Source organism: Limulus polyphemus, unplaced genomic scaffold (genome assembly GCF_000517525.1).
Source record: "Limulus polyphemus unplaced genomic scaffold, Limulus_polyphemus-2.1.2 Scaffold2256, whole genome shotgun sequence".
Classification (NCBI taxonomy): Eukaryota; Metazoa; Arthropoda; class Merostomata; order Xiphosura; family Limulidae; genus Limulus; species Limulus polyphemus.
The window spans coordinates 75,469-100,929 of record NW_013667866.1 but is presented as its reverse complement, the minus strand read 5'-3'; the positions used below and the strand labels follow the sequence as shown (position 1 = coordinate 100,929).

At 33.2% G+C, this 25,461-nt stretch overlaps 1 protein-coding gene across 2 annotated transcripts in view; it reads left to right on the top strand.

The window, feature by feature from the left end:
* Nucleotides 1-20,889, top strand: part of LOC106466425 (serine/threonine-protein kinase Nek8-like) — a 77,470-nt gene extending 56,581 nt beyond the window's left edge. Inside the window, exons 22-28 of one of the 2 annotated variants that reach the window (XR_002612194.1) lie at nt 2,238-2,310; nt 3,494-3,758; nt 5,112-5,196; nt 14,326-14,428; nt 17,437-17,615; nt 18,665-18,769; nt 20,157-20,889. Coding sequence is in view for 1 of the 2 variants with exons in the window: in XM_022394434.1 (XP_022250142.1) it covers nt 2,238-2,310; nt 3,494-3,758; nt 5,112-5,196; nt 14,326-14,428; nt 17,437-17,605; nt 18,665-18,769; nt 20,157-20,255 (899 nt within the window). In the remaining variant the exon portion in view is untranslated. The remainder of the gene's footprint in view (nt 1-2,237; nt 2,311-3,493; nt 3,759-5,111; nt 5,197-14,325; nt 14,429-17,436; nt 17,616-18,664; nt 18,770-20,156) is intronic. The other variant, XM_022394434.1, reaches the window with a different exon arrangement.
* The last annotated feature ends 4,572 nt before the right edge of the window (nt 20,890-25,461 follow it).

Genomic DNA, 25,461 nt, shown 5'->3' with positions numbered 1-25,461 from the left:
TGATAATCTGAGAACTGGAATTTTGCCATGTATAAACTCTCAATGACGAAGATAAGTTGGTGGTAAGGCATAGCACCCCACTAAACTTTCTGTACTTTCACAGAAAGGTAGAGAGTGTAAGGACTGTTCATAAAATAATCAATATTATTTTCATTTTACAAATTTTAAAACCAAAATTCACAAGAAAAGATTAAAAATGACCAGACAAAAAGTTATATTGCATTTACTTGATAAGACTATTGAAGGGAAAGGTTTATTTTATTTAACATCAATGAAATATGACAAGCTGGGTAACAAAACTTAATATTTTAGATACATTCCATATTTAGCATCCATGTATGAGTTACATTATGTGTTATGCCAAAGCTGATAAAGCATGAATCTTTTAGGGTTGAAATTGAATTTGTAAAAAGTATTTGCTGGGTTATAAATTTTGTTCCTAAACCTTTTCTACACTAGGTTTACTAACTATAAAAAATTTAGTGACAGTTTTTATTTTATAATTTCATGTTGAAAGGAAAATAACTGCTTTATTCTAAGATTAGCTAATTTTACTTTTAGAAAAGTTTATGAGAATTAGATATAAAATTGCCATGATGACAAAATATTAATAGCTCCAGCTTAAAACCATCAACTGAGAAACACAATTCAGCATACACACAAATTATCCTTCTACATAAAGATATGAAAACCAACTAATAACTGCAGCATAGAATATATATTTAACATTGTTAATTAACAGTGACTGGAAAAATAGATCCACACCTACAAAATAAACAAACAGAAATGTAACATATTTTAACCACTGAACTTTGTTACAAGCCAAAACCTAGTTTTTACTGTTCCCTATTACTTGTTTAGACAAACTTGTGTATAAATTGCACTACTTTTCAGTGAGAGAAAATAAGTCTTTTGAACGTATGGCATCCTGTGGGTGGACAGAAACTGAATTTATAGCACTTAGTCTTTTTTAGTTACACGAGCTGTAGAAATAATGTTCAGAAAGGTTTCAATTATTATTAAGCCACTATGAACTTTCAGGACAGCAGCAATGTGGTTGAGGAATGAAGGTGTTAAAAGTTTACCCAAGAATGTTGTACCATTTCTCAATAAGAGATGATGGAGCCAGTTAAAGTTTAATTCAGGCTACTGAAGATTCTCTAACACTGCTAAGTTAGCTTGTGACAAAATTTGGATTGGTGTTGCCACCTTAAATGACACAATAACCAACAATGTAAATCTGCTGCACTTTAAGGTGGACCTGGTCTTTTCTAGTGACCAACTGTAATCTTATCCTTCAGTGAAATGATTAGATCAACTGTAGAGTATTGAAAGAAACCTTTACTCATGATATGTGATAGCTTTGGCTCTCTTTACATACAGAAAGTTGACCATTGTTCCTGAGAAAATTGTACGAGTCATTGTATGCACAAACTTTCAGTAAAAGGAACGGCTCATTTACATTTATGCTATTGTACCATTCATAGGAGCTTTTTGAGGTGTTTATGAAAATTACAGCATTTCATTTTATTCTCCAACTCCTGCATATACATCAACAGTTTCACATGCTCACCTGTGCAATCTAAAGGATGTAGAAGTCATTCAAGTTATACCCTGTTATATTCATGATATTCATAAAATTCTTTGTGTGTATGTATATATAAGCATGTTGTTTGTAAAGCAAAGTAATACTTGAATTAGTCAAGAAGTGGAGAGAATTGTTTTGGTTAAGCTATTTTAATCTAGGAATTTTAATGTAAAGTATTGGCAGTACTCAGGGAATTGAGAGACTTAATTCATGATATTTACATTTTGTTTCTTAGGTCTATTCTAATGCTTGCTTGAGCTGCAATTTACAAAAGAGTAGTAAGGAAGTATTTAACAGAATGGTGGAAAACAAGCACCAAAGTTAAATTATATATCATATAAACAAACATTATCAACTATTATTTTGTGTTAGAATGTACAGGTCATTGTAAGAAACAATTAATCCCCTTTTAAAAAATACAAATGTAAATTTTTGTGGGATTTCACCTTTTCAATAAAATAAATCTTTGATATTTTTATGTGAAACCCAGAATCTTTTCCACACATTACATTAAACAATATCAGTTTAGGTTTTCCCATTACTTACCATTTTGTGTGTAGTTGTATGGCTGTAAATTGTTTATTTTATTTTAATCAGTTGTTAAACTAACATTGGAATTAAGTTTGAAATTTGATTTTTTCTTCTTTAGGGCAACCCCAGAGTCCTAAAGAAATTACTTCAGATAAAAAGGACATAATTCTACAGCCTCAAGAGATCTTAGCGTAAGTAAAAAGTATTTTTCAGAGTGAAATATGCTTAAACATATTTTTTTCTTCTGGCTTTTAGTATGTATGAACAAAAATGTTATTGAATCTAAAATTTTAATTAATGTAGCTAAAACAATATGTCAGCAGTATCATAATCCATTTGAATACACCGTGTTAATCACTTGCTATTTTCTGCACTCAGAACAATATTATATGCCTGTGTTAACAGGTGAGAATCCATTTGAAAATCCACCTTTCTTTCAGTTCTCTGCTTTACAAGCTCTTGTGTTATAACCAGTTTACACTGTTTACATCCTTTTCTCCAGTTTCTTTATTTCACACCTCTCATGTTGTAACTATTTTACACTGTTTACACCTTTTTCTCCAGGTTCTTTATTTCACACCTCTCGTGTTGTAACTACTTCACACTATTTATACCTTTTTCTGTCGGTTTTCTACTTCACAGTTTCTTGTGTTGTAAATACTTTACACTGTTTACACCTTTTGTTCTGTAGGTTTTCTACTTCACAGTTTCTTTTGTTGTAAATACTTTACACTGTTTACACCTTTCGTTCTGTAGGTTTTCTGCTTCATAGTTTCTTGTGTTGTAAATACTTTACACTGTTTACACCTTTTGTTCTGTAGGTTTTCATGTGTTGTAAATATTTTACACTGTTTACATTTATTTCTTTAGGTTTCAACTTCACAGTTTCATCTGTTGTAAATACTTTACACTGTTTACACCTTTTGTTCTGTAGGTTTTCAACAGATGAAACTGTGAAGTACACAAGAAACTATGAAGCAGAAAACCTACAGAAATATGTGTAAACAGTGTAAAGTATTTACTTGTAAATACTTTACACTGTTTACACATATTTCTGTAGGTTTTCTGCTTCACAGTTTCTTGTGTTGTAGATACTTTACACCATTTACACCTTTTGTTCTGTAGGTTTTCTACTTCACAGTTTCATCTGTTGTAAATATTTTACACTGTTTACACATATTTCTGTAGGTTTTCAACTTCACAGTTTCTTGTGTTGTATATACTTTATACTGTATACACCTTTTTCTCTAGGTTTTCTACTTTACAAGGTCTTGTGTTGTAATATACTTTACAGTGTTTACACCTTTTTCTCTCTGTTCTCAGCTGAACAAGTTCTTGTATTATAACTATATTACACTGTTTACACTTTTCTAGGCTCTATGCTTCAGAAGCTCAGGTAGCAAGAGGAGAGATCATTAGCCTGTCAGATTTGTATTGCTCAGGAACTCAGCTTTTCTTAGCTGTGGACACTACTGTCCCCTTGCCTCGAGGTAACAAAAAGAGAGGAAAAGGAAAAAAAGGACAAGAAAGTGAAACCAATTATTTGAAGAAAATTAATAGTTATGAAGATGGTGTTACTCTTAATTCTCATGTGAACTATAATGCAGTGATGTCAGTTACCTCAGATAGTCTAGGACCTGTAAGTATGATTCATATTACAGCATTGTAGCTTAAGAGCATCTTCTTCATTTTTGTATTTTTCAAAGACAGGTATTAATGATGTATTATATGTAACCTGTTTTTATTTATAATTGGTATCATGACCAGTAGTACCTTCCTGTTGCAAAGCTTAATACTTTAAACTAATTAAATAGTCATTATTTTATATTTTTTTCAAGTCTGTTATTGTTTTTGTGAATAATCATCCTAGCTTTGACTGCAAGGCTCTCAAGGTTCCCAAGAGAGTCAAACTGGGGTAATAAACAAACAAAGTTAACATGTTGAGTGTTGAATTCTGTTATTCATTGTTTGCTTCAATTGAACAAGAGTAAGTTTGATTAGCAAATAAGCTAGAAAGTGGTTTGTATATTATTGTGTCATCTCAACTCTCTGGATATGGATAGTTAACATATGCATCTCACAACCTTTTAAAAGATTTACATTCCATATTACATCAAATTACTTTATTATCAATTTATGTCAATAAAATTGCCATCAAAGTTAGTTAATAAATCAAGTTTTAATATTATATAGCTTTTAACTTTTTAAAGCATAATGCTAGTTCATTTTCATGACAGCTTTTGAATTACTTGATGTACAGATTCAAAGTTGCTATTACCGAGTCCTGCTCAACAACTAAGGAAATTATTATAGCTTAGTTAGAAAGCCAGTCAAATTATACTAGTTAAAGAACATTGTATTCTCTGTGTATGTTCTTATTTTGTGTTCTAAATTAAATAGTTAAAATAAATAAAAGTTCAGTAAAGTAATAACAAAAACTTTAACAAAAATTAAGGTTAACTTTTATTGACACTTTGAGTTCAATTGAAAAAAGGCCCGGCATGGCCAGGTGGTTAGTATTTTTATCTAGTATTTCAGCTGCTAGTTTCTTTAGTTCACAGTTTTACAATCTTTTTTCTGTCACTCAAAACATTTTCATTTTAGTGCTATGATTTGTTTATTTAATTTGACTATATCACTTGCTTTATAACTATCTTATCTGCAGTTATTCTGTTGCTGAGAAGATAATGAAAATCATGAATAATTATCATTGTGTATATTGTATACATTCATGCGGTTATAAGGATTAATATTTGGCCTAAACTTAACTTATAGGCACAAGATCTTTTCAAGTGAGTCAAGAATGAGTGTTGTATGGTTTTAATTTTTATATTATGATGTGCAAGAATGCTTGGTAACTATAATGAAGGTTTTCAGTTTTTACTCTTCTACAATGTGTGTATGTGTATAAATATAATAAACAGATAGTAAATCTTTCTCTCTCTGTATATATATATGTGTGTGTATTTATATGTGTGTTATTCCAATTTAGACACCTGCATGGTTGAAAGAAGAGTTGGCAGGTCCAGTCATACCAGGTATGACTGGTTCTTCAGTTGCTGAACAAAAACATAGAGGTAAAGATGGTTTGATCAATATTCTATAATGTGTCCCAAATGTAGTATGTTTCTCTATGAATAATAACAAGATGTTGTATAGTATCAACATAAACCCTTGGGTTTAAAAACTTAAGATATTCAAGAATTTAAAAAGCATTAGAAACAAAGGCAAGACTACATTTCATACATATGTGTTATTTTTACTATTCTAACAAGTTATGATGCAAAGGCATTGCTGTTCACTCCTAATTAACTAGGTTTTTATGTGTCCATATAGTATTGATGACTGTGTGTTCTTCATATCCCTGAAAAAATTATTATCCAGTATTATACACCTCAATATATATATATATACAACGAATGACTTCATATTGCTGAACAAACTAATATCCAGTCTTATACAACAACATGCACATTTAGGTGTCATCAGAGTGAGCCACAGCAACAACTTGTGATGTTACTAAAGGTCACACAATTTCACAACAACAACATACACACTGAGATGTCATCAGCATGAGCCACAGCAATTACTTTTATGTCACTAAAGGTCACATAAGTTCACAACAACAATAGGCACACTGAGATGTCATTAGAGTGAACTACAGTAACAATTTTGATGTCAGTAAAGGCCACATAAGTTCACAACAACGACAACATATACACTGAGATAGAAATGAGTAAAAACCCTATAATCTGAGCATTTTCAAAACGTGGAAAGTTTGCCCCTGAAGAAGAAAGGTCCACCTTTCGAAAGCACTTGGGTTATAGGGTTTTTACTCATTTCTATCAAGACTTCTTGAACCTACATTGACATAGCATGTATATCACTTTCTATGTATGTAACCAAAACTCTTGCACCATCTATTAAATGGCACCACAAACAAAAATCCATGAAAAATTTCACACTTTGAATATTCAAGATTCAGACAATGAGAAAAATAACTATGGTATGTGCAACAACTATTTCTTTATAATAGAACATAATTTTATATAAAAGTACTCTCCTCACAACATGAACACAACTTTCACTAGGACTGTACGTGAGGGTTTGATTACATCTTTATTGATGTTATTTTTAAGTGTATTGCTGAGAAACTGGAGCTCTTAAAAAACTATTATATATATGAGTAAAAATGTATGAAAATTTTGAGCTCTGTACATTGAATCATTTTGATGCAATGAGTTGTTTATGACTAAAGAGCACAATCCAAACACTTCTCCTGTGCAGTAATTCCCAGAAAGAAATTCTTTTTTTAGAAAATGCTCACTTTAAAACAATTTTTTCAATAAGTTATGAATACTATGATTAGCACAATCAGCTGTCCATAAAGTGTTGTTTCTGCTGCTAGTATAGCAAATGATTTTACTTAAAAGTTTTATTAACAGAAAACAACAGTAAGTACTAGTCACCTAAGAAATGAAATTTAAAATTCAAGTAAATATTTACAAAGACATTTTATTTTCTCTATATGCACTGCAGAATAAAAAGGGAACAACACAGAGAATTGTACTTTTCTTGATATTTCAGTTAATTCCTTATATATTAGAAAATATTTTTCTTCTGCCAGATTCTCATTCTTTACATATTAGGACACTGTACTTTGAACCTTCAGTTGGAAATATATAAGAATAATTAGCACTTATCTACCAGATACTTCTTAATGCCTTTAGTGACAGATGCTTAAACAACTTTCTGTTTACAGTCTTTGACTTTAGACTGGGCTTGTAGCCAAAAATTAACACTAGAGGCTATGAAAAGTTATTGGCTACTTTCAGAGCTTGTTCAAATAAGAATATCGTTTTATAAAAGGTGTTACTATCAGTATGGCAATTTAAATCCACATTGAAGATTTACTATACTCACATGAGGGTTTACATACACTGTAAATTTAAACTGTTTTACTTTGTTGAATAGAATCTAGTGAAACCAGAGATTCCAAAATGGTACTATCTCTGATCATCCAAAATTATCTTGATCCTGGTCTGCCCTCTAAGCACTGCTAAAAACAGTTTGCTACAGCACACCTGTCTCTATACACCATTAGTTTTGTGCCAATCATACTGTGCCATCTATACTAACACAGCTGGCTTCCTCTACTATTCTAGAACATTCCTCACTTTCTCAATTGACATATGTGTAGACATGTGTTTTAACTCACTCTCTATTTGATTACAAAATTTATGTGAGTTTTAACTTCAAGTTTCACCTTTTCATGTTTGATTTCCATTGTTTTTACTCATTTGTTTTCAAGATATTTCTGTTTTTCAAATTATAATTTGTTCATTTGAATTCGAGATTTATTATGGCAGATGATGAAATTCCTGCAACAGTCAACAATGGATGTGACACGAGTCCCCAGGTCTCAGGGTCGATGATGTCTGCTGGGAAGTACGGGCTTTAGTTCGAGTCTTACATTCACTAGATGATTCATTCCTTTCATGTCGGGAAGGATATAACTATTGAGTGGATTTTTTTTTCTGCAGCACCTTCCACCTGTTATTGTGCCTCCATGTAATCTCCTGTGTTAGGTATTCTTCTTCTGTGTTAAGTTTTTCACAGCGTATTTCTCACTGCTAGTAGGTATACCCATGTTTACTGAGTTTCTGTGTGCTTGTGTGGATTGACCTAATTTCCTCACATGATAATTTAGTTCTTTCATGTCTTATCTGCTCAGTATTTGATAAGTTAGATTTTTATAATTCTTTATCATCTAAGTTAGTTTAGTTTAAATTTGCATGTCGAGTTTGATTATTACTTTATTTGTGTTTAATTTTCAGTATATGTACAGGTTTTGCACAATAGTTACTGTTTGGGTAATTGTAACTTTGGTCAATTTTGTGGGTGTATTGGTTCATTATTTATACTTCCTTTCACTGTTTATGTTAGTTAGTTGTAAGTTCCTTTTGCTTTACTACTAGTCACATCTAATTGGGGATTAGACATGAGTCAAATTTTGTTGTTGTTAACTGGATGCCTGCCTCATCATTCTCCTGTTTTTCACGGTAGGTTTTACTTTCATGTCTTTTGTCTTATCATTTCTTTGAGTGAACATATATGTTCGATATTTAGGTGCCTTTTATCTTCTAAGTTCCTTTAGAGGTTTTATACTTTAGGTGTTGTTATTCCTTTATATTAAGGTCGATTTTAATAGTTTGTAAATTTGTTATTTTTATGTACTTTGTAGTTTTTAAAATTTATAGGTTTTGTTAGTTTGTTAGTAACGAGTACTTTTTCCAAGCATTTTTAGTTTATGTGTCTTTTTGCCTACACTTCACAACAGTTTCATGTGTTCTACAAGTTCTGTCTGAAGGTTTCAGCTTTCAGTTTCACTCCCTCTCAATCCACTTCCCAGATCTCCTCAGGATTGTACCTCTTCCAATCTCTTGCCTAGTCTGTTCAAGACCTATTACACAAAAGGGCTGTTGAACAGGTGGTACCTACTCATCTGGAGTTTTCTGTATAATTGTTGCTCCTCGAAAGATGGGAGATTGGAGATCTGTCATAAACCTGTCCCGGTTGAACTGTTATCTGGAGCCACCCTGCTACACCATGGAGTCCTACCTCTCACTTCAGGAGGTTTTTTCCAGGACTCTGGATGTCAAAATCTTTGTGATTGATGCCTTTCTTCATATTACAACTGCTCCAGTGTTACATATTTTTCTTTGGTTCGTCCACAAGGGTAGTGTCTTCCAGTTCCAGGTGCTGCCATTCAGTCCTTCTTTGGCTCTGTGGGTTTTCTTGAGTGGTATGCTCTTTTGTCCATCATTTTCACTTCTTGTGTCTTCAGACTCACCTTTTCATTGATTATTGGCTCCTGCTCATTTCTTCCTGTGCCTAGTCAGTCAGTTGCATCTGCTTACTTCTTTGGGAAGCTAATCAGGTAGGGTTTTCTGATCTAGTTTGAGAAATCCATTCTTAACCCCACTCCATATCTTATTCCATTGAGAGTTTTTCTTTAATTTCCATATTCATCAGGGCCAGCTTTCTCCACTATGGCTCAGAGATATGATGAGGGTGGTCTCAATGGCCTTACCCTATTCTTTTATTACTGTGCAAGGGTTCTCTCTCTTTTGGTGATGTGGGCTTCCTTGGAAGCTCTCATTCCATTGGATTGAGCTCCCATGCATTCCCTTCAGTGGATACTTCTTGACCAATGGAACTTCTCACACAATTCTTTGGACTATCCCATTACCCATCCCCCTGGGATCAGGACTGACCTTCATTGGTTGCTTGACAGGGAACTGACCACTGTGGGGGTTCTCATTTCTCTACTGTGTCTGAGTCTCATCTGTTTACCAATGTTTCCTTGGTGGGTTGGGGGCTTTCCTTGATTTCCAAAAGATTTCAAGTTGATGGTTCGTAAAGGAGGCTACTCTCCATTTTCAACATCCTGGAACTTTTGGCAGTTTGTCAGGTTCTGTATAATTTCTTCCCAGTTCTTTGCCTGGTTGTTTGGTCATGCTTTATCCATGTCAACTGTTTCTAGTTATAGAGCTGTCCTATTGAACACCATCTGATTCTCCCATTTCCAGAAAGCTTTCTCCCTCCCTGTTATTTCTCTTCTTTTCCATTCCTTTCGTCTTGTCCTTCCTCCATGTCCCATTTTTTTTTGCCATATTGAATCTTAATTTTATCATTCTTGCCCTGTCCAGTTCTCCATTTGAACCCATTGCTACAAGTTCCTTGTACCACCTTTCCACGTCCTCTTCCTTCTCCTCCTCCTAGCTTGCGGTCATCATTGTTCCAATATTTATGCCGTAGATGTTTCCTGCACCCTTTCACTTTCTTCTGATGTTATCCTCTATCCTGATCAGGCCTTCTTTCCCTAGACATTTGGTGCCCAAGCAGGTGGTTTGGCCTTCTCTCCTATTTTCTTCCCTTCCCTTTCTCATCAGTACACACACACACACAAAAAAAAGATCATGGTAGGAATTTAATTTTTAAAGGAAAGATAAGCTTTCTTAAATTGGGGTGTTCAGGGATATTGATACCCCCCTTTGCTCTGCTCATGAAAAAAGAAATACATGGGGTTCAAAGAAAATTCAGAGTAAGGTAGTATCTGCTAATTTGGCTGGTATGAAGATTTGAGAGATGTCTGGAAGTCCAGGAGGCAGAGTTAAGACCAATACTGATGACTATGATGATGACAACATTGATGAGAAGAAATAAAGTGACAACACTTGACAAAACATGTCTCTATAAATGCCCTATAAGCAGAGTCACCTAGTGGATGGGATCTATAAATCCATTGCCATGGCTGGGATAAAAAATATTCAAGAGTGCCAAGGAATTTGTTGTGAAGATCCCCGAGAAAACCCACTTTCACAGGACAGATGCTGAATAGTCTACCTGTCCTGTGCCCAAAGCAGAAATGAGAACAACATGAATAGGTTAGAAAGAACTTTGAAGTGTATTTCATAGCTAAGTATTCATTTTATGGGGACAGTGTTATCTATGATGCACTTGTCATCATGTGGAGGGTGGCAGTTAAGAGGTTTCTTTTTTCTGCTTTACTGTAGTATTTAAATGCTAGGGATGATAATCTTTCATTAATTATTTGTATATTGCATTTTTTGTGTACTTGTAGGGGATAAGCCTATTTTGAAATATGATTCCTGTTGTTTTAATTGAGTTAAGTATTACCCTTCCATGATTACACCAATTTACTATAGTGTCAAGTGATTTTTGTACTCACTACTATTAGGGGGTTTTGTGAGATTCTCCAAATAGAAATATCATCAGAATATCGTGAGAAGTATGTATAAGTTAGACTCTGGAAGGGGATGTTGTTAACAAAGAGAAAGTAAAGGACGGAGCAGTTATGTCAAACAATTTTGAAATGGTGTTGTTAACTTTAACTGAGGCTGAGCAGTCACTAAGGAAATTTGATGTCCATCTAAGAATTGTGTTATTTATTTTGATATTGTGAAGGTGATATTTAATAGCATTGTGCCAGACAGAGTCGAAGGCTTTCTTTACGTCTAAGAATATGGCTAGGGTAGATTGTTAAATGACTTGTGAATAGATTCAGTTAATCTGGTTAGATGACCTACAGTTTGTCCTTTATGGGAGGAGTTTTGGATGTTTGGTATCAGGTTGTTGTTCTCACGATAGAGGAGTAGTCTGTTTGATATTATGTGCTGAAGTAATTTACCTAAGCAGCATGATTGGTCTGGCGCTGTCCAGATTAGAATTATTTGAAGTAGATTTAGGAATAACTGTGATGGTGACTTTTTTCCATGATTTCGGGTAGTAGCTTGATAGAAATAATAGATTCATAATGTTAAGTAAATATAGTAATATGTTGTTCATTGCATTTTTGAGTATTATGTTACAAATACTGTCATGGCCAGGATCTGAGTTTTTAGTGATCTAATATTAGTTTTAAGCTCACCTGCAGTGATTTTTTTGTTGAATAAGTCAGGAATGTCTGGTGATGTTTGTGTTTTAGTAGACTTAGGAAATATGAGGTCAATAGTTCGGGTTGAGATGCTATGTGATTGTCAACTTTTTTTGAGTTGTTGGTTGAAATGTGGAGAATCGATATGTGAAAAAGAATTTTTGTAGTAGCTGGCTAGCAAGTTGGCCTTATCAATGTCTGTTTTGGTGGTGATGTTATTATATTTAATGTGATGAAATAATTTGTTGTTGTTTTTTCAGATGTTAAAGATTTAAATTTTTTCCAAATTCTTTTGGTTGATTTTGATTATTGTCTAGTGTGTTACAAAATTGTAGCCAATTGTCATTTTTCAGGAGTATTATTTTTCTTTTAACCAGAGTGTGTATTCTGTTTATTTGTGGTTTTAGTGATATGTATCATGATGCCATGAAGCTTCTTCTTATGTGTCTTCTTTCAAGAATTAAGTTATGTATTTCTGTATTTAGCTTCCAGTGTTGAGGCGACACACTTCAACCCTGTATTTAGCTTTCAGTGTTGAGACAACACACTTCAACCCTGTATTTAGCTTCCAGTGTTGAGACAACACACTTCAACCCTGTATTTAGCTTCCAATGTTGAAGTGTGTTGCCTCTTTATGCTGTAAGGGTTGTCTTTTGTGTTGCTTAAGTAATGGCTTTTGTAACCTTTTCTATGTAAATATCTAGGTTGTCTTTTGTGTTGTTTAAGTAATGGCTTTTGTAACCTTTTCTATGTAAATATCTAGGTCGTCTTTGCATGATACCATGGTAATGGGATTAGGTAAAAGAGTGTCTAGTAAAGTGTTAAAGTTGTTCCAGTCTGTTTTCGTGTAGTTGAAAGCTGGTGGGAGATTTGAAGATGTGTCTTGTCTGTTAATTTGTAGAATGAAAGAAATTGGAAAATAGTCACTGGACACAGAAGGGTGTACAGAGAAGTTCTGTGAGAAAGGTAGGGTTGAGTTGGGAATTATTGCAAGGTCTAGAATGCCATAAGAGTCGGTAGCTGCATGGTAGTGTGTTCAGTGGTTAATTTGATGACATGCATGTTGTTGTTTTCTAGCAAGGTGTGAAGGGCTAAGCCTCTAGAGCTAGTGTGGTAGCTGTGGAAATTGGTGTGTGTGTGTGGGGAGGGGCATGGAAATCTCCTACTAGAATGGGTTTAGGTTGTATTAATAAACAGGTTTGGAGAAAGTTTATGTCTAATGGTTTGCTGGGAGAACAATACATGGCTAGAAGTGAAATCAGTTGCCTGTTGTTGAAATGGATATTGCATAGGATACTTTTGTTTATTTTTGAGAAAGTGTCTGTTTCAATACTTATACAATGAGAGAGATAGTTTTTAAAATATATAGCTGTACCACTTGTTTTTGGGCATGAGAAAGACTTAAAGCCTTGGATGTTTATGTTAATATCATCTTTATCCATAGTTTCTGAAATTATAATTATTTCTGCATCGATATTGCTGTTCAGGTCAAGAATCTCAAGTTTCTTGATATCTAGACCTCCCTGGCAGTTTATGTGTAAGATGTTTAATGTGTTTCTGAAAGTTCTGCCTTTCACTTACAGGCTTCAATGCAAAGAGCATCCAATTCATCATCTAACTGTGTTCTTAGCTGCTCACCTTTGCTGGGCTTTGGAGGAGAATGTTCAGGTTTGGATGTGGACAACTCCAAATACATTTATTGCACATTACCTGCGTGAATTGGCTTTGTCTGACTTGGGCAAGTATCATTTTCCTCCCGTGACAATTATAACCTTTTCACCTTTGACTGGGGTAAGTTGACATGTTACTTTTCTTATATATTTTATGTTGATACATATCATATTTCAAGATCCCACCTGGTAGCTGGTGTTGCCTAGTCAGGTATGCTTCATATTATATTTGCGCTAGATATGAATAATTCTATAACACTCACTGTTGAGATGGGGTGTTTCTGTAAGACTGGCAGCAGCTTGTCCAGTGGTATGTGCATCTATATTTTGTTCCCCCCCCCCCCCGTCATAGTTATCCAGTACTTCCTTCACTTATTCAGTGCTGTATGTCTCTTTATTGACTTCAGTGGTGCCTGTCAATTCAGATCCACCCCAATTGTGTTACTGTATTGATTGCTGGATGAAAAGCATATCGGTTCCAAAAGTAGTGCTGTATTCCAATGGTGTGCTTTCTTTTCATATTCTAGCACAACCATTCTTTCAGTGCAGTCTCTTTCTGCCTGATTTGAGATTGATGTGCCTTCGCTGGCCCTTCCACCTCAGCAATGTGGGATTCTAGCTTTGGGTGAGAAGAGGTTGTACCGTTTTGGAAGTTAACATTTTCTTACTCTGAAAATGTATTTCCGATAGGTACTTACCTCCTCTTACCTACTTCCCACTGAGATGCTGATGTTTATGGTTTGTGCCTGCCAATTCTCGAAAGTAATGATTATTCTAGAATAGTAGAGATAGCTAGCTGCACTAGTATAGATGGTGCAGTACGGTTGGTGTAGAGTAGTCACATGATCAGCATATGTTTTTGATGGGGTATAAAAGCTGGTGTGCTGTAACAAAAATTTTTCTATCAATGCTTAGAGGACAGATCAAGATTTAGATAGCTGTGAGTGAGTGGGGAGGGGGGAGTGGTTATTGGAAAAGGTGTTACTATCACTATAGTAATTTTAATCCACAGTGAGGATTTACTATACTCATATGAGGGTTTACAGACACTTTAAACTATTTCATTTATTGAATAGAGTCTAGTGAGACCAAAGAAAAGCCATTTCCTCTGATTCAGCCAGTTGATGTTAATGTTCATAGAAACAGCACAGGTGCAGCTGCCAAAAATAATGATATAAGGTAAGAAATTAAGTTGCTTTTTAATAGTTTTATGCTTTGTGAGTTAAAACAATCTATTTATTAATAAATTAACTAATTCATAAAAGAAATAGTACCAAAAAACTGATTACAGGTTTAGATGTCAGTGGTAGAAACTGTTAAGTATAAATAAAATATTGACAAAGGGTACAAATTTTTTTTTCATGGACACTTGTGTAAAGCCATAGATAAATAAACAAGAAACAGTTAAAACAACAATATTTTCTAGATTACACAAAATAAATACACTCTACATGTTATGACACTCCTCAAGGTGTCATCTTCAGGAGTGAAAAATCCCAGGGGTATAACAGTGTTTATACCTTCTATTCAGTCATGTGATATCTTAATTTTATAGCCTTTTATGCTCTCTAAATACATTTTGCCCTGTTATATAATCCCTCATCCTTGTTTAACACATTATTACTTTTATCACATTTAATTATTTCCAAGGATTCATGAATATTTCTGGTCATTTTAAGTTGGCCTAATAACATAATTTGTTTCAACTGAAATGTTGGGCTGATGGTGAAATATCTATTTGTTTATTTTTAGCATTTGGCTTGTGCCATTCACTCTCTATTTTAGGTTCCTTTTAGTCTGACCTATGAATATGTTTCCACATTCACAAATTAATTTTAAATATCTGTTTTTTTTCCATTATATTCACTTTATTTTAGTTTTATTTGAAAATTGATTAATCTTATTTACAGGTTTATATGTAGGATAATTTTTTTTTAATATTAAAACTTTATAATATAAACCAGTTATATAAGATGAAAATTGATTAATCTTATTTACAGGTTTATATGTAGGATAATTTTTTTTTAATATTAAAACTTTATAATATAAACCAGTTATATAAGATGAAAATAACATTTCTCTTTTTATTTTCTGATACTTTAATCAAATAACTGTTACCAACTGTTTCTGTTCTAAATTTCTTAACTGCTCTATCAATGATATCTGTGTAAAAACCTGTATCAACTGTTATATGTTTCAGCAATAGTATTTCATTATTTGATTTTTTATTATTGCTTTATATACATAAAAATAAAAAGCTGATATTTTTTTAGCTTTAGTAGGATTTGAAGGAGATTAAGGATTGGATATGTCAACTAATTTTTGTAAGCTCTTGAATAGTAGACAAGTTCTAGAGAGATAGAAGTCGGCTAATGTTACTCATCTGTTGAAAGAAGAGGATGAAAATTGTCCCAGTAATTATAGGCCTATTGGTTTATATCTTTGGTGGGAGAAGTTTTTGAAAGTGTGAGAAAAGAAGCTTTACAAAGTCATTTAAAAAATTTGAAATTTTGTTGGATGGTCAGTATGGTTTCACTAAGAGAAAATCTTGCCTTAATAATCTTTTGACGTTCTTTGAAGAAGTTACTGGATGTGGGTGCGGACTTGGTGTATCTGGATTTTCAGAAAGCATTTGACATTACTTCTGTAAGTGTATAAGTTGTCTCATTGGATAGAAAAGTGGCTGGATAGAAGAAACCAGAGGATGTTTATAAATGGAGTTCAGTCATCCTGGATTAATGTTACAAGTGGGGTACTTCAGGGCTCAGTGTTATGACCTTTGTTGTTTTTGATTTATATCAATTACAAAGATGAAGAAATGGTCAGTAAATTACTTAAATTTGCAGATGATATTAAGGTCTTGGATATTGCTGACTGTGAGTAGGGTCCTGCTTCTAATTATAATAAATGCAAAGTAATTATGTCGTTTATCAGAACTTGAATTATAAATATAATTTTGATGGGAGTAACCTTAATACTGTTTTTTGAAGAAAAGGATCTTGGTGTTCTGGTTGATTGGTCTCCTAAGCCATCTAAGCAGTATACTGTTGCTAGTTGCAGGGCAAATAGGATTTTAGGTTGTATCTACAGAAATATTGAATACAAGTCAAAGAAGTTATAATTTTATTGTATAGTTCATTGGTTAGGCCACATTTGAAATATTGTGTTTAATGTTGGGTTCAGAGAAGAGCTATTAGGATGATATGTGGAAAGGTTGTCATACAAGTATAAGCTAAGATCTCTTAAATTGTTATCTCTTGAAAAAGGAAGAGTTAGATGGAGCCTGATTGAAGTGTTTAAGATTGTTAAGAGAATTGATAGTGTTGTTGCATCATCCTTTTTGATACTTAATGGTGAGAATGTTATGACTAGGGGACACAAATAAAAATCTTGGCAGGGTAGGAGTCATCTTCATTTAAAGCAGTTTTATTTTTCTAATAGGGAAGTAAGCCTTTGGAATGGGTGGAAATAGTAAATTTAATGGAAAGCTTGATAAATATTTATATGATAATGGCTAGCTTTGAGTGTATTTTTTTAATTGTTTATTTGAGTGGATGGGACAGCCCAGATGGATCAGCAGGTCCCTTGTTGTCCTTAAATGTTATGTTATAACTCTGAGTTTTGTTTCTGTTCAGTAGTGTTAAACATCTTACCTAGAGTTTTTTATCTCAGTGTTGTGTTTGTTGAGTAGTTCACAAACATCTTTTATAATTTTTTTATCTCTTGAGTCTTGTTTTTATTCATGAGTGAACAAATGTTATATACTTTTTAATACACCATGTGTAAGTATACCGAGTTTTATTGAAATGCCAAACTAGCTGAAGTATTCAAATACAGTATTCTTAAAAACTAATTTATTTCATCTTAAAAAAGATGAACTAAGTATGAAAAAATATTTAATTCATTAATAACAAGCAAAAAAATGTCCTTATTTATTTATAAATGTAAAAATCTACATTAATGGAAAGATGTTAGGAAGAAATACTCTATATTAAGAAATAAACAAAGAGTGCCTAAGAATAGGTATTTATTTTTTATTGAGGCTTTCATATGTAAATATAAAAGTATAATTGCATTTATATCTTCATTTCTTTACAGTCTGTTTTTTATACACTTAGATAATTTTAGGTACCTAACATGCAGTTATATGAGAAATTGATGGGTAATTTCTTTTCACATCACATTAGTAAGTTATCGTCTAGTCGAGCAGAGTCTAGCAGACATTCACGTGAAGTGATCCTAAAGTATGAAATACAGAGATTAGCTCTTGAGAAAAAAAAAACTGAGGAAATAGTGCAAGAACTAGAAAATTCTCTCTCCTATCAAGTGATACACAAAGCTAATTTTCCAACACAGGTCAGTTTAGGTAAAGTTATATGTGTAATATACCATTATTGTTGTTTAACTAGTATTGTAGTGAAGTTAAATATACATTAGTTGATGATAAGTTGTATTATTTTATAAAGAAATTTTTTGTCATCAAGGAAATGTGTATTTGATGTTGTGTGATTGTATATGATTGTCTGATCACTAGTTGTTGTGTAATGTGACACGAGCTGATGTCAGGAGATTACTCACGACTGTCTGACCACTAGTTGTTGTGTAATGTGAAGTGAGTTGGTGTCATCAGGAAATGTTTACCTGATGTTAGGAGATTACATACTGATTATACAACTACTAGTTGTTGTGTAATGTGAAGTGAGTTGGTGTCATCAGGAAATGTTTACCTGATGTCAGGAGATTACATACTGATTATACGACTACTAGTTGTTGTGTAATGTGAAGTGAGTTGGTGTCATCAGGAAATGTTTACCTGATGTTAGGAGATTACACATTGATTATCTGACCACTAATTTATTTTTGCTATAATCATAAGCACTGAATGTAGCCATAGTATCAGATTTTTATCCTCTATTTAGTGTGTGCAACAATTACTGAATGAGTGATAAAGTTGAAAGTTACAGGTATTACTCTTATGTTGTAATGATTGTAGTTGTCAAAATAGATCTTGGTCAAAGTGACAGAAAGAGCAGGATGCTGAAAATTTAAATTTAACAAAAATAAGAAGGTTCCTTAAATGCAATAAATAAGTTGAATAAGAAAGTAATCTTTAGTCTTATTCGGTTTAGTTTTGCATACAGTTAAATTATTGACCAATCAATAACAGAAATTTGTTGCAAAGATTGTCTGATTGAATGGTTTTATAGTATAAGTATCTACATATGTAAATGTTAAGAATTTTATTTAACTTCCTGAAAAATTTATTTTAAAGCCTGATGTTAAATTTTTGACATTGTTGTGCAGTTTGGTGGTTGTAGTTAGATGTTGCACATATTGTTCCATTATTAGATAGTATATATACTTACATACAAATTTTATAACAAGAGATTTTTGTTTACTCTGTGTTTGCTACAGGTACAAGAAGAATCACTGGAAAAAGAAATAACTAGAATCCAAAAGGAGTTAGAACACCAGAAGCAGGTTTTCAAGGACTATCAAGATCGTATAAATAAGCTTGAGGTTAGATGAAATTACACTAGAAATAACTAACAGAATTTAGTTGAACAGCTTGCTTATTTTGTTTCAATTCCATAAGAGACAATGATGAATGCTAAACCACTTATTACCATTTCCCTTATGAAATTATCTTTTTTGGCAGTGGAGAAACCTTTTAATAAAGGTCCAAAAGTTTGTGTTGATTATCAGTTATTGTATATTCTTTTAATACCTAATGAAACTTTTAATAACTTTTCTCATTCATCAAATGATATTTATTTATTACCAACTAGTACTCTGGTATCTGAAACAGAGCAACAGTGGTTATACCTATGGTGGTTTGTCACTTGTTGTTCACTCTTATGGCAGTTGTGATATGTTCTAATGCAAAGTGGATTCTGATTTCCAAGATATTTTTCTGTAAAAGTTTTCCACATTGATGATATGTTTGTAACATATTCTTGTGTAAAGAAACTAAACAGAAGAATGTAATTGGGATGGTAATTAATTACACCATCTTAATTAAACCACTGGCATAATAATCATAGGGTTGTTTTCCAGTCATAATAGCATGATAATCTCTGTTCCTTTTGAGTTTAACATAAAAATATGTTAGAAGTGTAGAATATTTTGACTTTGAAGAATATTCCAGTTTTTATTGAAGTCTGGCAGATTCATTTGTAGTTTTTTTTACTGTAAGTTTAACACATTAAATGTGTTAGAAGTGAGGAATATTTTGAATTGGTTGAATATTCCAGGTTTTACTGAAGCCTTCTGGTAAATTTGGTTTAACTTTTTTTACTGTAAGTTTAACACAATAAATGTATTAGAAGTGAGGACTATTTTGAATTGGTTGAATATTCCAGGTTTTACTGAAGTTGTCAGATTCCTTTAAAGTTTCTTTATTGTCTGTTTAACACAATAAAAGTGTAAGAAGTGAGAACTATTTTGACTTGGACGAATGTTCCAGTTTTTACTGAGGGCTGGCAGATTTGTTTTAAGTGTTATGTTGCTAAAAGATTAACACAGTAATTATATTAGAAGTCTACAATATTTTGACTTAGATAAAATGTTCCTCTTTTATTTATTTTTTATGAAGATTGAGCAGATTCATTTTGAGTTTAATTTTACTGTAATTTGAATATCACAAGGTAAAACAGTGTAAGGGTGAAGATTGCATATTTGATGTAAATTTTATAAAATGTTTTTACCATATGATAAGTCTTCTATCACTAAGAGCTGTACACTTTAGTACACAGATATGTTTAGTGGCTAACCATGTAAGTAATCATTCTGTGTAATACCTTAGGGAAAGTAATGTGTCAACGTGTCTTTCATATTTTATAATCTTGCTAGCTTGTACAGAAGTAGAACAGAGTGATTTGATAATTTGATTTTACTGTTTATAAAGGATCAGTCGAAGATTCTTGAATATCAACAGAACTCCCCTGTGAAGAAAAGTTGGTCGATCCCAGGAATCAAATCTAGTAACATATGTTGTATACAGTAGTGTTTGTTCATGGGTTGTGTTAAGATTAATCCTATTTCTAAAAGATCATTTCTTGAACATCAACAGAACTCACCTGTAAATAAGAGTTGATTAATCCAAGCTATCAAATGTAGTAACATATGATATTTACAGTAGTGTTTAGTCATGGGTCATGGCAACATTGTTTTTCATCCAACAGTACATAACTTTTTGGCTTTAGTATTTTATATCTAAATATATTTTGAAAAATACTAAACTCCAATATGTATTATGGTAATCAGTATAATTTAATAACCAAGATGTTTACAGCCAGAGTGAGTACTCAGTTCATTATATAGATGATTATATAGATTAACATAAACGTTCAGAGTTCTGTCAGCCTGTGGTTTATCTGGTAAAGGATCTGCTTGGTGTGATAGGTTAGTCTCACACTATTATACATTTTACTAGTTTATAAAGAAATTCTGTGATTTAAACCCTTTATATGGTTAAAAGTTTGTCACATTTATGGCACTTTTTTTAATGTGTGGAAGTAATTTAAATGTACAAGTTACTTCAATGAGAAACTTAATACAGCCATAGTTGAATATTGATCTAGTTACCTTAATAAAGGGGTCTTGTGTTTACCTAGTCAATAAATCTTAAAATGTAGGATTTCAGCTGTGTGAATAAAATAAACTTAATCATATTTACACAAAACTGCATTATTCTGCATACGTTGTGTGAATAAAACAAATTAGTAACTTTTACACAAAAACTGCATTATTCTGCATACACTTGTGAATAAAACAAAGTTGGTCATTTTTTATACAAAATCTTCAAACTGCATTACTTTCTTTACACTGTGTGCATAAAACAAAATTAATGAATTAATCCTATTATCTATCAGCTCAAATTTACTTATACATTCATTACTAAAATGGTTTTAACTGGAAATTTTAGGACTTGTTATGCAGTATGCAGAATAATGCAGTTTTTGTGTGAATGAGATTAAGATTTGTTTATTCACACAGTGTAAGTATCATTTGTTTATGGTATCTGCTGAGTATCTGTTGTGTCAATTATCAACTAGTAAGATGACTTATACAAGCAATTTTATGATATTTACTTTTATCCACATAAAATTTCCTAATGCTGATGTGATACGTGTAGTATGTAGATTTTCATAGAAATATTGAAATTATTATTTTACTTTTAATATTTTTTGTTACATTCAATAACAAATATTAGATATTGCTCAACACAAGTCACAACTAGTAGGCTTAATATTCACTTTAACATACTAGTTGTCAAATAATGTGGTGCCTTAAATAAAAATAAGTATTATTAAACATATGGGCATTAGGTGTTGGAGAAAACAATTGTGCGAAAACAGTTTATTCTTGTTGAGTTAACATTATAATGTCACTAGACTAGAAGGTCCATTATGCCTTGAAATATTACTGCTGGTTTTAATAACCATTTATATCTAGGAAACAAACTCTGAAGAACTTTCAAGTCATAAAAATAGTTAAAAACTCATGGAATGTGAATTTAAAAAATTTTTAAAATCAGAACTGTATTAATGTTTTTTCATTTAATACTGGCTTGGGTTTCCATTTTCCAAATTTGGATTTTTATCAGTTTGGATCATTCAACTCTCAATCAGTTGGTAGTAATTTATTGACATATAGACAAGAAACTTGCCAGTTTCTGTCATCTCAAGTTTTTTTTCTAAGTCAAAACATCAGTTATTAACAGATATTTTTCCTTTGGTGTTTCGACCATTCTAGTTAAATAAGACCTGGGTTATCTTACTGAAGCTGCCAGTTGAAACTTTGAAATAGCACTTCAAACAAAACTGTATGGTCTTTTTTATTTTAACTGAAATATTAACTCCCTGTCAGAAACAAAGCCACTATTTAATTAAGTAAAGAACCAACTGACAATACATAGTTCCCGAGTTTATATTACCCTTGCAACATAAACCCTTTTTGCTATTTCATTTACTTTCCATATTACAGTTTTTGTTCTGGAATGTATATTTGAAAATTTTGAAAGTATATACAGTCTGTTCTTGATGCCATTAATTGAACTAATCAGTAAAATACTCATGGATGCTCACAGGAAGGGGCAAGGGGGGTCACTTGACCCTCCCTGGATTTTCAAAAAGAAAAAAAAAATTACTAGATATATAAAATTATTCTTCAATGTTATTGGAAAATCATTTCGATTTCATAATTTTTTCAAACTTGAGTTACTTGACCCTCCTAATTTTTTTTCTGCGAGTCCCCCTTGGCAATACCCATGTATATAAAAGATGAATAATTCTGTTAAATATACTTGTTTTGTACTGTAAGGTATTGTTATGTATTTATGCTGTATGATGCCCCTTTGTCATTTATTTTAAAATGTCATGATGTGCTAAATTTTCATCAGCCATGTATTTCTGAAAGATTGGCCAGTTTCTCATGTGAACAGTCTTATTAAAAAAAAACATAGCACTCTAGAACTGTGGCAACTTTTAACAGATATTCTTTGTGTATTGTATGATATTTCAAGCTGTATAATTTAGTATCAGATACCTTATTAATGCTTATGTATGTGTGAAGACTTTGTGGTATGTTAGTTAATACATTACATTACCATAGTCAGTTTTATTTCCAGGTGGTTAGGGTGCTCGACTCGCAATCTGAGAGTTGCGGGTTCGAATCCCCATACCACCAAACATGCTCGCCCTTTCAGCCGTGGAGGCATTGTAATGTGACGGTCAATCCTAATATTCGTTGGTGAAAGAGTAGCCCAAGAGTTGGCGGTGGGTGGTGATGACTAGCTGCCTTCCCTCTAGTCTTACACTGCTAAATTAGGGACGGCTAGCGCAGATAGCCCTCGTGTAGCTTTGCTCGAAATTCAAAACAAACAAACAAACTTAGAACTTTAATAATGATATTTATTGAGAAACAATTACATGTATTTTTGATTATCAAAATTATGAACTTTCACCTTTTTTTCACTGGATGTTTCTTTGAACCAGCGATTGGGAACTACTAGTCTAGTGCTTTGCGTGTTGGGCTGCAAATAGACGGGTCCGGAATTCGAGACGAACTGTTACAGAACATTATTGTTTTATTAAAGAAGTTTTCCTATGGTAGCTCTTCTTGTTCTGTGGCTAAGAATTCCACGATATTATTCGAACACGTTTCCTATTCATCCTCTCCCTTTCATTTACTTCCTCGTCTCTCCCTCTTCTTCTCCTTCTTGCTGCTATTCTGAGTGTGTGCATTTGTCATTAAAAGTAAGTTACAAATGAATGATTTTATTAACTTTCTTTCTGTGTTAAATCTGATTCTCATTCAAGCAATTATAGTGAAATGATTATTTACTTATCTCAATTTCTGCATCCAACCTGAACAACATCTTGTTTACAGAAGGTTAAATGGTCGGTCCAGGTACCATTAGGATTCAGGTACAGTCATTCCTAATATTGAACTACAAATCGGAGGGATAGCAGTCAGCCAGCAGCACCCTCCGCTACCAGGATATTGTCCGAATCATTAAACCGAATAACAGGATTGTGTGGAGGTAATAATGGTACAAGAAACAAAACTACGTCGAAAACTACCATACTGCGGCGACATCAGAGGGTTTCTTAACCATCAATAGTGGAGTTAAATGCCGGAATAGGACTTCTCATCCGTATAGATGTCAACATTGAATGCTGTTCATACAAACACAGTGGGGCAGAGACTCTAGCAGACAGACAGAAGATCGCTGGCAAGGATTATATCCTGGTCTATTTGTATATCCCTACTGACATTATGATAGAGGAAAATAAATAAACTAGGTTACTGAATCCTCCCGTGAATATGGGCAAAAGAGTCATTATTATAAGGGACTTTAATTCTCAGTGACCAATCTGGCTGGACACTTACCAAAATGTGATTGGAAAATCTCTGTAGGAGGTGCTGTGAAATGTTAACTGTATTCTGGCCAACAATGATTCCTCCGTAAGAATAGCAGAGAGATGGGGAGACTTTGATTCATGCCTGATACACCTGATGTATTCCTTGAATCGAAATAGAACCTATGGCTTTTAATGTACAGTGACCGCAAGCACATGTCCATTGTATTGCCAAGAAAGAACAGCGTTAAAAAACACACTCAGACTTCAGGCTTCCAATATAAAACAAGACCGAAAATCATTGCGTGTAAATGAAGGAGAGTGGTGAGAAAGGAACCAATGAGTCAGAAAAGTAAAATCTTTAGCCACAATAAGCCCGAATGAGAGACAGCAGAAGTGGAGTAAGCCTGGAAAGAGAAGATTGTAGCCAAAAGATGTAAACGGGCAAAAATGATAAAAAACGTATCTATTGGATGTGTGATAGGGACACAGGACCGAACCATAAATGTTTTAGAACTGATGAAGCATATGCAGAGGTATATGGCCGAGATGCAAGAAAATGGATAAGCTTCTGTGAGTTGAGTATGATAGAAAGTGAATGACAGAATTCAACAGGGTGCTGACTCATAGCCAGAAGAAATGCCATTGACGTCTGATAAACTGGAAAAAAAAGTCTTCAAGAAATATTGAAGGATTTTGCCCACCAAACACTGATGCTATGAGATACTCTGAAATCAAACATTCTCCTCAGAAAAGAAAGCAGAACTAACTTATATAATCAGTTTGTCAGTGATGGTGGGAGAAGGAGGATGGAGAAGGACCCTAGAAACTGATTAATGGCAGTGTTACCATAACTTCTTCAATGGACATCACACATTGAAGTGTTATAAATTAATAGCAATGTTAAATGTATGGGTAAATCTTATGGAAAGTTAGAAGCAAAAAGATTCACGTGAGACTTGGAATGGACAGAAAGTGTAGAAAGCAGCCATGAGAATGGCAACAGGATCATCCAAACTACCACTCTGTGACACCCTGTACTCTAGGATTTGTCTGAGCGTCATTGCTACAGAACAGAAGATTCTCGCCAACCAGGTGCTGCTCAGAGCAACCACAACCACCTCATCCACAATATCCGCAATTGAGAGAAGGTCGGACAAAACAATAATACAATCAATGTATGGGTCGGTGAAGTAGATGAATGTGAAAGGAAAGATCAGAACTAATAAACACAGTCGAACTCATAGTTGGATATAGAAGGAAAGACCGACACTGATCATAGAAAGGGGTGGCACAGTCGGGAATGATATGAATATGTAGTCAGGAGCCATGTGGGGAAATTGAAAT